At 41.0% G+C, this 15,233-nt stretch overlaps 1 protein-coding gene across 2 annotated transcripts in view; it reads right to left on the bottom strand.

Annotated features, from left to right (window-relative positions):
• The window catches only part of LOC309885238 (myosin-1B), a 28,057-nt gene extending 20,045 nt beyond the window's left edge, over positions 1-8,012 (bottom strand). Inside the window, exons 1-15 of one of the 2 annotated variants that reach the window (XM_082774971.1) lie at positions 7,817-8,012; positions 5,673-5,866; positions 5,440-5,583; positions 5,191-5,347; positions 4,603-4,630; positions 4,401-4,512; positions 4,229-4,321; positions 4,050-4,113; positions 3,864-3,962; positions 3,655-3,758; positions 3,422-3,560; positions 1,782-1,900; positions 1,528-1,677; positions 1,092-1,262; positions 538-847 (exon numbers count right to left, since the gene is read on the bottom strand). In XM_082774971.1, the coding sequence (XP_082631097.1) occupies positions 538-847; positions 1,092-1,262; positions 1,528-1,677; positions 1,782-1,900; positions 3,422-3,560; positions 3,655-3,758; positions 3,864-3,962; positions 4,050-4,113; positions 4,229-4,321; positions 4,401-4,512; positions 4,603-4,630; positions 5,191-5,347; positions 5,440-5,583; positions 5,673-5,858 (1,876 nt within the window). In that variant the 5' untranslated portion in view covers positions 5,859-5,866; positions 7,817-8,012. Of the gene's footprint in view, positions 1-537; positions 848-1,091; positions 1,263-1,527; positions 1,678-1,781; positions 1,901-3,421; positions 3,561-3,654; positions 3,759-3,863; positions 3,963-4,049; positions 4,114-4,228; positions 4,322-4,400; positions 4,513-4,602; positions 4,631-5,190; positions 5,348-5,439; positions 5,584-5,672; positions 5,911-7,816 lie in introns of both variants that reach the window. The other variant, XM_082774970.1, reaches the window with a different exon arrangement.
• Positions 8,013-15,233: the final 7,221 nt, after the last annotated feature.

Genomic DNA, 15,233 nt, shown 5'->3' with positions numbered 1-15,233 from the left:
TAGAGTAGGAAAATTAAGGAATTAAATAACTCATGAATGAATACATGAAATACATCAACAAAAGTGTCTTTCCATAACTTTATATCTAAAACTATGCATAAATCTAATGTAATGGCAACGGGTTTGATAGTATTTCTTGAAGTATTTGGGAATGTTTTATTGTAGAAATTATCTCCTGTGTCAAAGATCCTGTGCAAATTTTCTGTCTTATCTCCACTCTGACAACACATCTATAAAGGTCTCTAGAAAAATTTAATATCTTTTACTAATCTGAGTGACTGAGTGCCAAAAAGTAGAGAAGGTTTCGGGCACACAAACCTTTCAATATATTAAGAAACATTTTGTGTACAAACCATATTTTCCATATATTTTAAACTACTGTGGTTAAAGTAATACTAGCTACACTGACTTGTGAAAACAAGTCTCACATTTATAAAATTTAAATATTGTTGCAAAATATTATTGCAAGTTTTTTTTTGTTTGTTTGTTTTGTTTTTTCCCCATAAAGTATAGGAGAATTGATTTAAAAGAAATCACCTGCTTCTGCCCCACCAACAGAGGCAAAGAGTAAGGCCAGTGTCTTCAGAGAGGACTTCTGGTACAGGCCCACAACAGTTTCATTCAGGGGATCCTTGTTCTTCTCAAGCCAACCAGTGATGTTGTAGTCCACTGTGCCAGCATAGTGCACAAGTGAAAAGTGGGCCTCGGCCTTGCCTTTACCAGGCTTGGGCTTCTGGAAGTTGTTGGACTTGCCCAGATGCTGGTCATAGAGCTTGTTCTTGAAAGAGGTGTCAGTTGCCTTGGGGAACATGCACTCCTCTTCCAGGATGGAAAAGATGCCCATGGGCTGGAAGATGCAGAAAGAAGACATGAAAAGGCAGAAAGAATCACAGATAAAGAAGTATTTTCCCAAGTGGGAGGATATTAAAACTCCCATGCACTTTTAAAGTGGAATTCTTCTGCACAGCAGAGCAAGCTATGGAATAATATAAAACTGTGTATTTACAATATCGTAAATTTCAATTTAAATTTGTATATGTAAGAAATTGATGCGTTTCTGAAAACATTAGGCATTGTGGTTACAAAGATACCTTCTCAATGAGTTCAATGCAGGCAGCCAGGTCCATCCCAAAATCAATGAACTCCCAGTCAATTCCTTCCTTTTTGTACTCCTCCTGCTCCAGCACAAACATGTGGTGGTTGAAGAACTGCTGCAGTTTCTCGTTGGTGAAATTGATGCACAGCTGCTCCAGGCTGTTGAACTGCGGAATACAGACAGAGATTATTATTATGGTAAAATCAGAAAGGTAAGGATAATGAACTTTTAAAGCAAATTTTCTGTCTTTATGATTTTCAATTGGCATATGTGCAACACAAAACTATTCTCAATGAAAAGCTTGTAGCAATCATGGTGCTTTAGATGTAACTGAAAGTATCAAACACATTTCTGTAAAAAGAAAGGCAACATTTCTTAAATTCTTCAGCAGAGTTACTTCTAAAATTACGTGAATAAAACATTGCTCTTACATCAAATATCTCAAAGCCAGCAATGTCCAGGACACCAATGAAGTACTGTCTGGGTTGCTTGGTATCCAGCTGTTGGTTGATGCGAACAACCATCCATAAGAACATCTTCTCAAAAACAGCCTTTGCCAAAGCACCTACTGAATTGTATACCTAAATCAAAACCAGAAAGTATGCAGTTATCATATGGAGCAAAAATGGAAGTCCAGTGTTTTTGTTATCAAAACACTTCTTTCCAGACACCAAATTTTTCTTACCTGCTGCACAGTTTGACCCTTGGTTACATACTCATTCCCAACTTTGACTCGGGGGTAGCACAGGGCCTTGAGCAGGTCTGCTGAGTTCAGACCCATCAGGTAGGCAGCCTTGTCAGCAACTATACAAACACATGGCAGCAGCATGTATTAGCTTACCAGCAGGTATATCTTGCAGAAATTCAGAATGGCTTCTGCAGAAATCATAAGTAGTTTAAGACACATACATACAGATACAGAACCTTCTCTTGATTTGATAGGAGATATTGATATGTCTCTTGATAGGAGACACTACTGTGTTTGTTGTTGTTTTGCATTTAAAACAACAACAACAACAAAACAACTAGTAGCGAAAGGCAATTGTAGTCAAGATAAGAAGGCCAATTAAGATAAAAATGTAACATATTTTTATTTCATCATAAGCAACATTCCCCAGAAGCTGGGGAGCATTTGTGTTGGGTGTATTTTCTTCACCATTGGCTTATTTTGAATTTTATTGAATGAAAATTTAACTTAGAGGCATTTAGGTAGACAAAACTCAAGAAATGTTTTAAAAGACAAAAGGGAAAACTAAGTCTGGGATGATAGTGAAGTTGTAGACAATCACAGATGTTCTCAGAACCAGACAGTGCAATCTCTTTCAGTGACTGCTGATGAAGTAACCTTAAAAACATAATACTCAAGAGATGACCATGCTTAAGTGTCAATTATGCTTTAAAGAACCTACACCTGAAATGAATACCAGTTTTTAGAAGTGCATGCTCAAGCAGAATTCAAAAAGTTTGTCATACTTTCTACTATTACTTGTAACAATGAATTCAGATGTGGACCCTGTTAACAGGCATGGTATGCAAAACGCTTTGCCCAAGAATGCCTATATATATCATGTGAAAACATAGGAAAAAAACATAGCAGATTGCTGCATTAATATTTGAAATGACCAAACATCCTTAAATTGCATCAAAAGATATTGAGGTTAGAAACAGAAAAGAAAATCCAATGAGTAAAGATAGTGTAATACCAGAATAAATTGCTTGTTTTCCTCGGGGTCTTCAAAAGAATGCAAAGTAGGAAAAAATGCACACTAAATGAAGTAAGCGGAGGGCAGAGAAGATAAACTGCCACAGTCTTCTCCCAAGTTTAAGGGCAAACAGAACTGGCACAATAATAGATGATTTTGCCACACTGAGAAATTTGCAATGGCCAAACTTTACGTTGACCTGAGACTCGGAAAAAAAATCAGTTTTTGATTTCAGTAGAATCGGTGTTGCATCCACGGCTCCAAATGGTTATGTGCCAGACCTGGGAAGCTGCCATTCAGTAGAGCAGCAAAGCCCGACTTCCTTCTGCCTGACTACTACTTGGTCAGCAGATGGAAGTGCGGTTTGGGATTTACTGATCCTTATACTTTGTGTAGTCCAAAGTAACCTGCATCTTTCGCTCAGCTGTGCTCTTCCAGGGAAGACCTCATGTTAGGACACACTAATGTGCTGCAGTACTAGCATCGGGGGAAAAAATGCAGATGGAGTCCATGATTCTGACCCTGAATCATGGATTCATGACGTGAATCATGATCCTGAATCATGGACCCTGAACTCTGCCTGTAGCAGTGAGTGTTTCAGTATTTATTGTAGTAATAATACCTTCGGTGCCGTCTGGCTCTGCCTGCTCTTCACGCTGCTTCTGCTTAAACTTCAGGTTCCCATAGTGCATGACAGCCCCCGTCAACTTGTAAATGGCTGTTTTTTCATCAGGAGTGAAGCCCAGGATGTCAATGGCACTCTAATGAAGGAAAAATTAAAGAATACTTAAAAGCAAGGACCATGCCTGTTTATAGATCAGAGTCCACCTAAGAAACTTTCTGTGCATTGCTTACATCTGTGGCCATCAGCTCTTCCTGGTCATTAATGCTGGCAACCGTGATCTCCCCTTGACTCACATACTGGTAGTCGTATGGGTTGGTGGTGATCAGTAGCATCTCTGAGAAGGACAAAACATATACAGATCCAAAGACAATGGGCATGGAAAGGAATGAAAAATGTTGCTCAGTGAACTCTATCTGGAGAAGTTACTGGTATTTCCTACCAATTAGCTCTGGCTTCTTGTTGGACATGATCTGATAAAATATGTGGTAGCTTCTTTCAGCCTTGAGCTGGAAAGTGACCCTGGACTTCTCCAGCAGATCTGGGAAGGACGGTAGGAGAGAGTTAGCACAGGAACTGAGCACCAAAGTCAGAAGGAATGTGATCAGGCCTGGAGGCCTGGCCTTACATGTTTCAATGTCAGCAGAAGCCAGTTTTCCCGTGGCACCAAAATGGATCCTGATAAATTTACCCTGAAAAAAAAAATTAAAAAAAATTAAAAAAAATCTAGATCCCCCTCACCAACTCTGACTGCATTATGTTGATAAGAAAAAAGTCATTTTTTTCTTATGCCAAGCGGCAACTTACAAAGCGTGAGGAGTTGTCATTCCTCACAGTCTTGGCATTACCAAAGGCCTCCAACAGGGGATTGGCACTGATGATTTGATCCTCAAGTGTCCCCTAAAATAGAAACCTCATTGTCATGTTATAGCTCAGAAATCAATCAGACACTTGCAGGGTCCTACTTCTAGGAGCCCACCTGCATTTTGCCAGACTGCTCCTCCTTCTTCTTATCCCCACTAGCTGCAATTGTTGCAAAGTACTGGATGACACGCTTTGTGTTCACAGTCTTCCCTGCACCGGATTCTCCACTGTCAAATCAAACATGGACCCAGAGAGTGTGTGGTTCCTGGGCATGGGGCAGCCCCTCAGGGACTCGAGTAGGGAGTGAGTGTACTTACGTGATCAGGATTGACTGATTCTCACGGTCTGCAAAAAAGGCAGAATGAAAGTTTTAACCATTGTTCTGAATAGCACTGAGCTGACTGAAAAGTAAATCTGTAAATGTAAGCTGGGGCTTCTTTGGAAAGTCTAAGCACTGACTCCTAGAAGACAGTACTGGATTTCCTTCCACATTCCTCAGTAGTAAGTATAAGCTCTGCTGGACCCACGCAACTGCCAGAGGCATGCGGTCCTCAGGCAAGCTGTGTATGCACTTGCCCTTCACACAGTTCTCATCAAGGAATCGAATCAAACTGCCTACCCATGATTAGATAAAGGACTGTATGGAATAATAATATTTTCTATTCCCTCAATGTAAAAAAGTAGCAAACTGTGAGTCCAGTGTTTCTTTCTGCGATGGGAGAGTGTGGAATTTGGTACAATAATACACAGTGCAGAATCTATGCATGTTTCTGGTACAGTTTGGCTTGCAATTGTCAATTTCTGTCACACAGCTCCATGGTGTTTGAAGCTGTCTTGTTACCTGCTCCAGTACGAGCCATGAGGCTTTTTGGTTTAGATTGCTTTGAGTGAGATCAAGCACTCACCAGTCAGCATGAACTGATAGGCGTTGTCAGAGATGGAGAAGATGTGTGGAGGGGCCTCCTGGCGCTTTTTGCCTCGGTAGGCCAACACCACCTCCGGGTTGTACACCGGCAGCCACTTGTAGGGGTTGACAGTGACACAGAAGAGACCCGAGTAGGTCTGAGAGGAAGGGAGACAGCACGTTGGTTTCTGCTCAGCTTGGCACAGCAGGCCTTCCAGCTACCCAAGGGAAGAGAGCTGCTGGTACTTACGTAGATCATCCAGGCTGCATAACGCTCTTTGAGGTTGTACAGCACAGCAGGTTCATGGAGGTGGGTCATCATGGCCATGTCCTCAATTTTATCATACTTGGGAGGGTTCATGGAGAAGATTTGGTCATCCTTCACTGTCAGAGTCTGCCAAAGAAAAGAAAGAACCATATTTGTCATCTAAGAGTCTAGCGTAAGATTAAATCGTATTCTTAAGCCTTAATTTTTTTACTCACTTCTCCTGCTTCAGTCTTGACAGTGACCTTTCCTGCTTCTTTGCTCTGGATTGTGCTTTTCACATAGGATTCTTTAGCATGCACCACAAAGACTGATGACTTGGCATCAAAGGGCTTGTTCTGGGCCTCGATTCTCTCTTTTTCTGACTTTCGGAGGTAGGGGGCTGCCTCCCCAAAGATGGCCATATCTGCATCTGTTGACATGGCTGGTGATTACTGGGAGTAATGCAGGAAGTATCTGTGATGGTATAAAATATGTTTTTTGGTCTTGCTGAAACTCACAAGGTTCGCACAGACCCACCCCTCAAGCCTGTCTAGGTCCTTCTGGATGGCATCCCTTCCCTCCATTGTGTCAGTCACACTACACAGCTTGGTGTTGTGAGTAAACTTTCTGAGGGTGCACTCAACCCCACTGTCCATGTTACCACTAAAAATATTAAATGTTCACGTTACTATGTGTATCATCTAATTTAATTGATTCTTTCTTTCATTGTTCTGCTAATTTAGAGCTTTATTCTTTCATTTATATCGTTTTTATATAGTGAGAACGCTAGGCCTACTATACTACTGCATTTTCAGAGAAATGTAGGAATGTTTATGGAGAACATGTTCATTGAATGCTCGTGGTTCTGTCATCTGTTGTATTAACAGTATAAACAGATATTTGCTGAGATGCTGAGATTCCAAATGCTGCTCTCAGTAAATATTCCAGATTTTAGAATTGCAAAACCTTTTTTTTTTTTTTTTTCTTTCTTTTCTATTTATCTGTTTCAGACTATATGTCCACACGAAAAGACTGGAGGAGTACTCTTGCAGAGAGTGTACATATGCAGAGAGATAACATTATTAGCACTTCTCATTACAGACATTCCCTTGGGATAAAATAGTCCAAGGTGTCAAATCTTCCAAATATTCCACAGATATATCTGCTAACAGTGTTGATATTCTCTGTGTTGATGTGTTTCATAATAGAAACCAAGTAATCTCTTACATCCATTCACTATTTTTATTTTTGAATTACCCTGTTTATTATTGCTTAACAGTTATCTTGACTGAAAACCTACATGCAATTGTTAAGATAGAATTCAGGTATATTGTTCCAAAATTAATAGTGTTTCAAATCAATGCTTTGTTTTTAGCCTAATTTTATCTAGATCCATCACCTTCAATTTGGAATTTGAAAAGTTTTTCCTAATAAATTAAGAAGCTCATTTATATCAGATATTTTCACCTATGGAGGACCTTTAGGTGACAATAAAATAAAATGTTTGCTTTTTCTTGAGAAGCTATTTTGCTTTGGTTGCAGGAAAGATATTCTGAACTTTGAATAATTTTAAAACTATTTTATGAACCCTTTACTATTTAACAACCTCCTTATTGAAATATGTCTAGCCTCACTGAAGTAATATTTTAATAATATTCACAGTACCTTTGTAAATTATAAAATTAACTCCACTCAGCATTCTGCTGTTCACATGTGACAAAAATTGTTTTGTCTTCTTAGCCAACAGAGTTCATGACACAATTTATTTGTTATCAATTCAAAGGCATCAACACAACCTGCTGCTACAAGCCACTGTTTTGTTTCTCACTACATAATTTCTATATTGTTGACTTAAAATGTTATTAAATATTATTAAACAAATGAGACCACTTCACATACATATATTCAAAATATATAAGGTTTTAAAATGGATCCAATTTTTCAACAGCAGTTTTAGCATTGCATAACATTATTCAAATATGTATATGTTTTTTCCCATTCCTTCAAAGCTATTACCAGTGACTTCATGTTTGAGGCAAAGGCAAAGGATGATTGTTGGCTTCAAGAAAATATTTAATTTCTGGGTAAGTAATTGGAAACTGCTATGTAATGTTTTTTTCTTCTTAGGACCATTCTTCCTAAGCTTACAACTTAACGTCTGTAAATGTAGGATTCTTCCACTTCCTGTAGGCAATAAAGCACCTTTAAGACTACTGTTTTTGTGAATCCTGTATGTTATAAGCAACCCAGCCCAAGTATACTGTACTTATAAAATGGAAATAAATATAAAGGATGCAGAGGTGGCCAGTACAGCTGCATAGAAGTCCTATCTTAAAGCATCTCCCTCTGCCCCTAAAGAGCAAATAAATCAGTATCTTACCTTTTGAGAGACCAGATGAATGGCTTGCAAAGCTGGAAGCTGGTCAGTACTGTAAAATAGAATTAGCAACTTCCTTCTTACTGCTGCACAGAATTCCAAAGAAAATTTATAGACAGAAAATTTACAGATGCCTTGAAAGCAGATTGAAAATCCCAGCTGACATTGGCCGTTCCTGTGGAATGAATGTAAGTGCCTGCAGGAATGCGGTGGTGGTGTTTGCGGAATGCAGGGCCAATTTCCTTCATCCCCCACCTCCCCAGACCAAAGCCTCTAACACTCTTACCTTAGAGATTTCTGAAGAAGGACAAGATACACTGCTCCCAGGATACATTTATAGGGTCTGATCTACATACGTAGCAGTCACCTCCTCTTTCTTAGGTCAAAACATTTTTGGCAATCTTAACTGCTAGCAGAGTTCTCATTCATTAAAAGTGAATGGATATACTTGGACATAACAGGTCTGTGAATATATCTCCTATAAATAATTTAACAAGAGAGTATGAGATGGGGGGGGGGGGGGTGCAAGACGTAGATGAAAAGGGCTGCATGAGTACTGTAATCAGGTAGATGTTGACTTGAGTAGAGAAATGGAAGAGCCAACATATTTATTGTAAGGAAACAAATAGGGATGGAGAGGTGAAGGTGCAGATTACTGCATTTTGCAAATGCTCTGAGTCTGCAGTGTGGATAAGTTCAAAGGCTCCCACTGACATGCAGAATTATTGTTAGGGGAAAGGAATCCCAGTACAGGAGGAAGCATCTGAATAGGAGCTGAGGTTTCAGGAGTGTAAATCTAGGGATTTTATTAATGACAAAGTGGCAAAATGCACTGAAGACAAAGCAAGGGAAGGGGAGAAGGATGAGTCTAAAGGTAGCGTTAAGGAAGGAAGGGTTAAGGAAAAGCAAATAAATAGGAGCGTGAGTAGAAGGTGATAACAGCAGGTCACCACAGATACAAGGACCATGAAAGGGCAAAACAAGTATAAACAAGTCTAGAGTTGAGGACAAAACTCTTTAAGACTGAAGTCACTGACAGATCCCTGATGAAAGGTACAGAAATCCAACTCTGTTGTTTCTGGGGCTGAAGGATTTCAAGGATCATGCGAAAAAGGCTTTTGAGCTGCTGTACTGAACTTAATACATGTTATCTCACTGGAAGCAGCTGTCAACATAAGGGACTGGTTCAGTACTACTTCTACAGGATAAGTATGCTAGATGGAGGAAAGGATGAATAAATCTAGTTTCTCTGAAAGAGAAACTGTCACATCCAATGATAGCCTGGAAGGGAGGCAGTACTGGTTAGAAGGAGTTGATCCCCATACTATTATATTAAAAAGTCTCTCTACTGTGCTGATCCCCAGGATATCTTCAACGCAGATTACAGAGGGTGTTACACACGTTTTGCAACAGCACAAGGAGGTGAAAGTAAGGGGGGGCAGCGCAACCCTTTGCCTTGCTGAGAAAAACTTTCACACCCATGCAGTGTACCTTGATTTCTTTCCATATATTGTTCTTCACTTTCCAAATTCCAGTTCCTATGACAGGCAAGGAAATCTGAAACAAATTAAACCCTAGCAGCTTCACCTGATCCCATAACATACTGCCAGCCCACTTAGCAACACCTGTTGTGTTTCACTCCCTTTTAGCATCACCTACGCGGAGGTCTGGATAAGAAAGCGAGGAAATTCCTTCTTCCTCTTCTTTCAGCTGATGGCACTGTGATGGCACTGTAATCTTGGGGCTGGGGAGGAAGTTGGCAGAGGTCAGCTTCACATTTGGAGTAAATAAATCCACACTGAAGAATATAACAGACCTATGGTTTAACCCTAACAGCTAGTTCCTTAACTGAGTAGAAAACAGGACTTCTTTCATGTCTTTAACGCAGTTATACTGCTTGAGAACTGCAATCTGATGTGAATTTCAGATATTTCAGTGACTTTGTGTTGTCTCATTTCAATGATGATCACTTTAGGTCTGAATTAATACTGGGTACAAACAAAAGAAAAACACATGTTTTAGGATATAAGGTTTTCTCAGAGTTACATATAATACTGGTATTAATATGACAGCTGGCTAAAAGTCTTCATTTGCAATATTTTTTTTTCAAATAGAAAAAAATATGTACATAACTTTTGGAAGACTAAAAAATTTATGAATAATTTTTCAAATTATATTTCAAAATATTGAAATTGAAATTCTTCATAACCCATAAAATTTTGGTTGGTCTGTTTTTTTTTTTTTCCCCTTCATTCTTTTTCTTTACTTTTGCTTGCATTTCATTTTGCTTGACAATGAGATTACTGGTTTTCTCTCTGTATTTATTCTTGCTTTTGTTTTTTCCTTTTTGTCATTTTAAGAGCAGTTTTCTTAATTTGAAGAAAATCTGTAGTCATCAAATAAAAATTTAAACCTTTTGAAAAATTGAAGCCTGAGGTGGAGAAATCTCAGAAAAAAAATACAGGCTGGTAAAAGCTTGAGGCCAAGAGAGAGAGAAAGAGAAACTGGGGGGATTATGCTCTGTATATAATTTATTGTGTTTCCTTTGAGGGTAAATGGAAAAAAAAAAAATCACCCACAAAATTAAATACTGTGGCAGCTCATAAATAAATTCACTTTTTTGCCTCCTCTATAATGTCAGGAAATCTTTTGTTTTAAATGAACAATAGTTACTTTTCAATCAAGTGGAACAAAGTCAGCCACAAGTTTTCACAGCTTTTCACAACAGGCATTCATTATCCTCCATTAACAACAATCCTTCACCATACAACAATCTACATGTAGACATGCATGACATCCACCTGTGAGCCAGGTATCTGAGATCCCATTCGCTAGCCTATGTCACTGCACACTTGACCTGGAAGGGCCCAACTGAGAGCCAGTCAGCAGTGGCCATCACCCCACAGGAGAGGGCAGTGTGGGGTGCTGCCAGAGGCTTCCTGCCTCTGGGGCTGCACTCAGGCAGTGGCTGCCTGCCTCACACACCCAGTTACTGTGGTGCGGGAGCTAGAGGTGAATGGCTGCAGGAAGAAATAAAAAAATCTCTTGGCTGGTGTAATGCCAAACAAGTAACTGCATTACCAAAAACACCTTGCACATCTCCTGCCATCCTTTCTGAGAAGTGCTGGTGCCAAAAAACATGATCTTTTACAGTTCTGTGATGGAACTTTTGGAATAACAGGGCATATATTAGTATACGTACAAATTCTGCTGTGGGTGACACATCTTCTCACTGCCACTTTGGTTGTGTTCAGCATTACAAGTGTCACAGAGAAGACAGGTGCTGCTTATATAAAGGGTGCTGCAATAACCTAACAGGTTCAAAGGGCACTAAGTGCACCAGAGCTGCTCAGCTATGGTGGATCCTGAACTGTGATTTCTAAAATGGACTGACACAAGTGCCCTTTCCTATCTCTAGCTGTCTTCTGGTGCTCAAATGTTATTTGCATGTTGTATTAAAAAGCCCTTAGCATTTTCAGCCAGTGGTTGTTTTTTTTTTTTTTTTTTTTTACAGCACTTGAGGGGTGGCTGGAAGATTAGAAAAGATATCCAAAAAGGACACTTGAAGGTCATCTAGGGACTGACAATTCTGGAGAGACAGCCAAAGATGTTTAGCACTTACTTTAAATAAACAGCCAGTTTGAGGTAGCTGCTAAAGCTTGTCATGTATGCCAGAAATACCAGCCAAGTCAAACTCATACTCTTACCCTGTGGCTTGGTAAAGACAAATTTATTTACCAGTAACAGGAGTCCTTGTAGTCCTTGAAAAACAACTTCACTTCTAATTTACCAGAGCCCTTAGACACACTGAATGCATTCCTAAACCATCTAATTTACTTACCAGACTGTAAGTGATGGACAGTAGTTAGAGCTTATACAAAAAATACTGTACTCTATGTATGTTGCATTTGCAATCAACATGTAAGTGTTGAATGTCTAGTTCAGCACAATACAAAAACATAGAATCATCACAGAATGGCTCAGGTTAGAAGGGACCTTAAAGATCATCTAGTTCCAACCCCCTTGCCATAGGCATGATCACCACCCACTAGATGAGGTTGCTCAGGGTCTCATCTAACTTGGTCTTGAATACCTCCACAGTGCATCCACAACACAGCCATCCGCATGTGGCATCCACAACCTTTCTGCGCAACCTGTTCCAGTGCCTCACCACCCTTTAAGTGAAGAATTTTCTCTTAACCTCTAATCTAAGTCTTCCCCTCTGTTAGTGTAAAACTATTCCACCTCTTGCTGTCATCTGATTGAGCAAAGAGTCTCTTTCCACCTTTTTTTAGAAGTCCCTTTTAAGTACTGAAAAGCCACAGTGTGGTCACCCTGGAACCTTCTCTTCTTTAGGCTGAACATCCACAGCTCTCTCAGCCTTTCTTCGTAGGAAGCATTCTCCAGCCTCTTGATCATTTTCATGGCCCTCCTCTGGACCTGTTCTAACAGATCAACATCCTTTTTGTGCTGGAGGCTCCACACCTAGACACTGTACTCCAAGTGGGACCTCACAAGAGCAGAGCGGAGGGAGACAATCACTTCCCTCCCCTGCTGGCCACACCTTTGTTGATGCAGCCCAGGATGCAGTTGGCCTTCTGGGCTGCAAAAAGGCACTGCTGTCTCATGACAAGCTTTTCATCCACCAGAATCCCCAAGTCCTTCTCTTCAGGGCTGATCTCATTCTTATGAGTTCTTCTCCTGGTCTGTACTCATGTCTAGGATTGCCCTGGCCCAGGTGCAACACCTTACACTTTGACTTGTTGAACCTCATTACATTCATGTGGGCGCAATTCTCAAGCGTTTCCAGGTCCCTTTGGATGGTGTCCCTTTTGATTGCATCCCTTCCTTCTATTGTATCAACCTCACCACTCAGCTTGGTGTCATCTTCAAACTTGCTGAGGGTGCAGTTGATCCCACTGTTTATGTCACTGATGAAGATATTAAACAGTACCGCTCCCAGTGCAGACCCCTGTGGTACACCACTCATCACTGGCCTCCACTTGGACATAGAACCATTGACCACCACTTTCTGGGTGTGACCTTCAAGCCAACTCCTTATCCACTGAATGGCTGACCCATAAAATCCATCTCTCTCTAATTTGGAGATCAGTATGTCATGTGGGACTGTGTCAAAAGCCTTACAGAAGTCCAGGCAGATGACATTGATCAGTCTTCCCTTGTCAACTGATGCAGCCACTCCATCATAGAAGGCTACCAAATTGGTTAGGCATGCTTTACCCTTGGTGAAGTTATGCTGGCTGTCTCAGACAGCCTTACATATGCATTGGCATTGCTTCCATGATCTTGCCAGACACAGAGGTGAGGCTTACCGGTCTGTAGTTCCCCAGGTCCTCCTTTCTACCCTTGTTAAAAAGGGGAATGATGTTTTCCTTTTTCCAGTCACCAGGGACTTCTGTGGTAGTTTTACTTTGCTAGGCAGCTGAACTTCACCACAACCACTCTCTCACTCCCCCTCATCAGAAGAGGAGGGGAAGAAGAAAAGGAAAGAAACAACTCATGGGTTGATAATTTAATTAAGGATAATAGGATAACTTAAGGATAATTTAATTAAAGGAAAAAAATAAGTATTAAGGGAAAATTATTATTAATTAAATAATATAGCTAAAGGGGAAAGGGAAAGGGAAAGGGGAAAACAAAACAAAACAAAACAACAACAACAAAAAAGACCACCACCACCACCAACAACAACAACAAAAACACCACAAAAAAAAAAAACAAAAAAAAAAACCACAAACAAACGAGCAATGGACATGTGGAAGCATGGAGGACAGAATTGCTCTCTACTTCCCACCAACGAGTGATGCTTGACCATGTCCTTGAAGCTTGGCCTCAACGCATGTAGCCATTGTTTGTGAGGACAGATGTTTTCAAAATGAGAGCCCACCCCTCCTTTCTTCTTCCTTTTTCCACCTTTTATTGCTGAGTGTGACATCATATAGTAGGGAATATCCCTTTGGTTGGTGATGTTCCTTCCTCACCTCTTGCCCGCCCCCAGCTTGTTGGCTCTTGGGGGCTGGAGGGAGTCCTGGTGCTGTGTGAATATTTCTCATCAGACACAACACTAGTGTGATACCAATGCTGTTTGAGCTACACATGCAGAGCACAGCCCTGCATGGGCTGCTGCAAAGAAAGTTAACACCACCCCAGTCAGACCCAGTACAACTTTGCCTGACTTCCAGGACTTTTCAAATAGGTTGGAGAGAGGCTTGGCAACTAAATCAGCCAATTCCTTCAGGACCCTGGAATGCATGCCATCAGGCCCCGTAGACTCATATGTGTTTATTTTCATCGGGTGGTCTTGAACCTGCTATTCACTTACAGTGGGAGGGACTTTGCTCCCCCAGCCTTCCTCTATGGCTTTAGGGAAATGAAAGACATGGGAAGCCTGACTATCAGTGAAGACTGAGGCAAAGAAGTTGTTGAGTACTTCAGCCTTCTCCAAGTCTGTCAGTGCCAATTCACGCTTCTCATCCATCAGAGGGGGTACACTCTCATTGGCCTTTCTTCTTCTGAGCAATGTACCTAGAATCCCTTCCTGTTATTCTTTGCATCCCTTGCCAAGCTCTGTTCCGTCTGTGCCTTGGCTTTTCTTATCCCATCCCTGTACATCTGAACTACATCCCTGTAATCTTCCCAGGCCACATGGCCCTGCTTCCACTGCCTGTGCATTTCTTTCTTGCACCTCAGTTTGACCAGCAGGTTCTTGCTCAGCCATCCTGGTTGTCTGTCCTCCTTGCCTGCTTTTTTATGTAGAGGGATGGAGCATTCTTGTACTCTAAGGAAAACATGCTTAGAGTCTCCAGCTCTGCTCAGCTCCTTTGTCCCTAAGGACAGTGTTCCAGGGGATCTCAGCTACTAGGTCTTTAAACAGCTTGAACTTTCTTCTTCAGAAGTTCAGGGCCCGGACTTTGCTCTTTGCCAGGTCTGTATTCCTTGAGATCTCAAACTCAACCAGAGTGTGGTCACTGTGGCCCAGACTGCCTCCAATCTTGACGTTTTTAATGAGCTCTTCCATGTTGGTGAGCACCAGGTAAAGTAAAGCTTCTGCTCTGGTTGGTTTGTCTAGTACCTGGACCTGGAAGTTATCCTCAGTGTACTCTAGGAATCTTCTGGATTGCTCACAACCTGCTGTGTAGTTTTCTCAGTAGACATCCAGGTGGTTGAAGTCCCCTATCAGGATAAGAGCGTGTGAGTGTGATGCTTCTTGTAGCTGAAGCAAGAATGCCTCATCTACAGGCTGCCCTTGATCAGGCGGCCTGTAGTAGACCCTGAACACAAGCTGTTCTTTATTGGTGCGGTCCTTAACTCTCACCCATAAACTCTCAACCTGTCTGTGGTTGTTTCTCAGAGACATTTCTTCACAATTTCTTCACAGACAATCTCTTCCCTAGTGTAG

Source organism: Aythya marila, assembly GCF_965140915.1.
Source record: "Aythya marila genome assembly, chromosome: 18".
Lineage (NCBI taxonomy): Eukaryota > Metazoa > Chordata > Aves > Anseriformes > Anatidae > Aythya > Aythya marila.
Note: the sequence above shows the minus strand (reverse complement) of the source record. Positions and strands in the feature narration are given on the sequence as shown.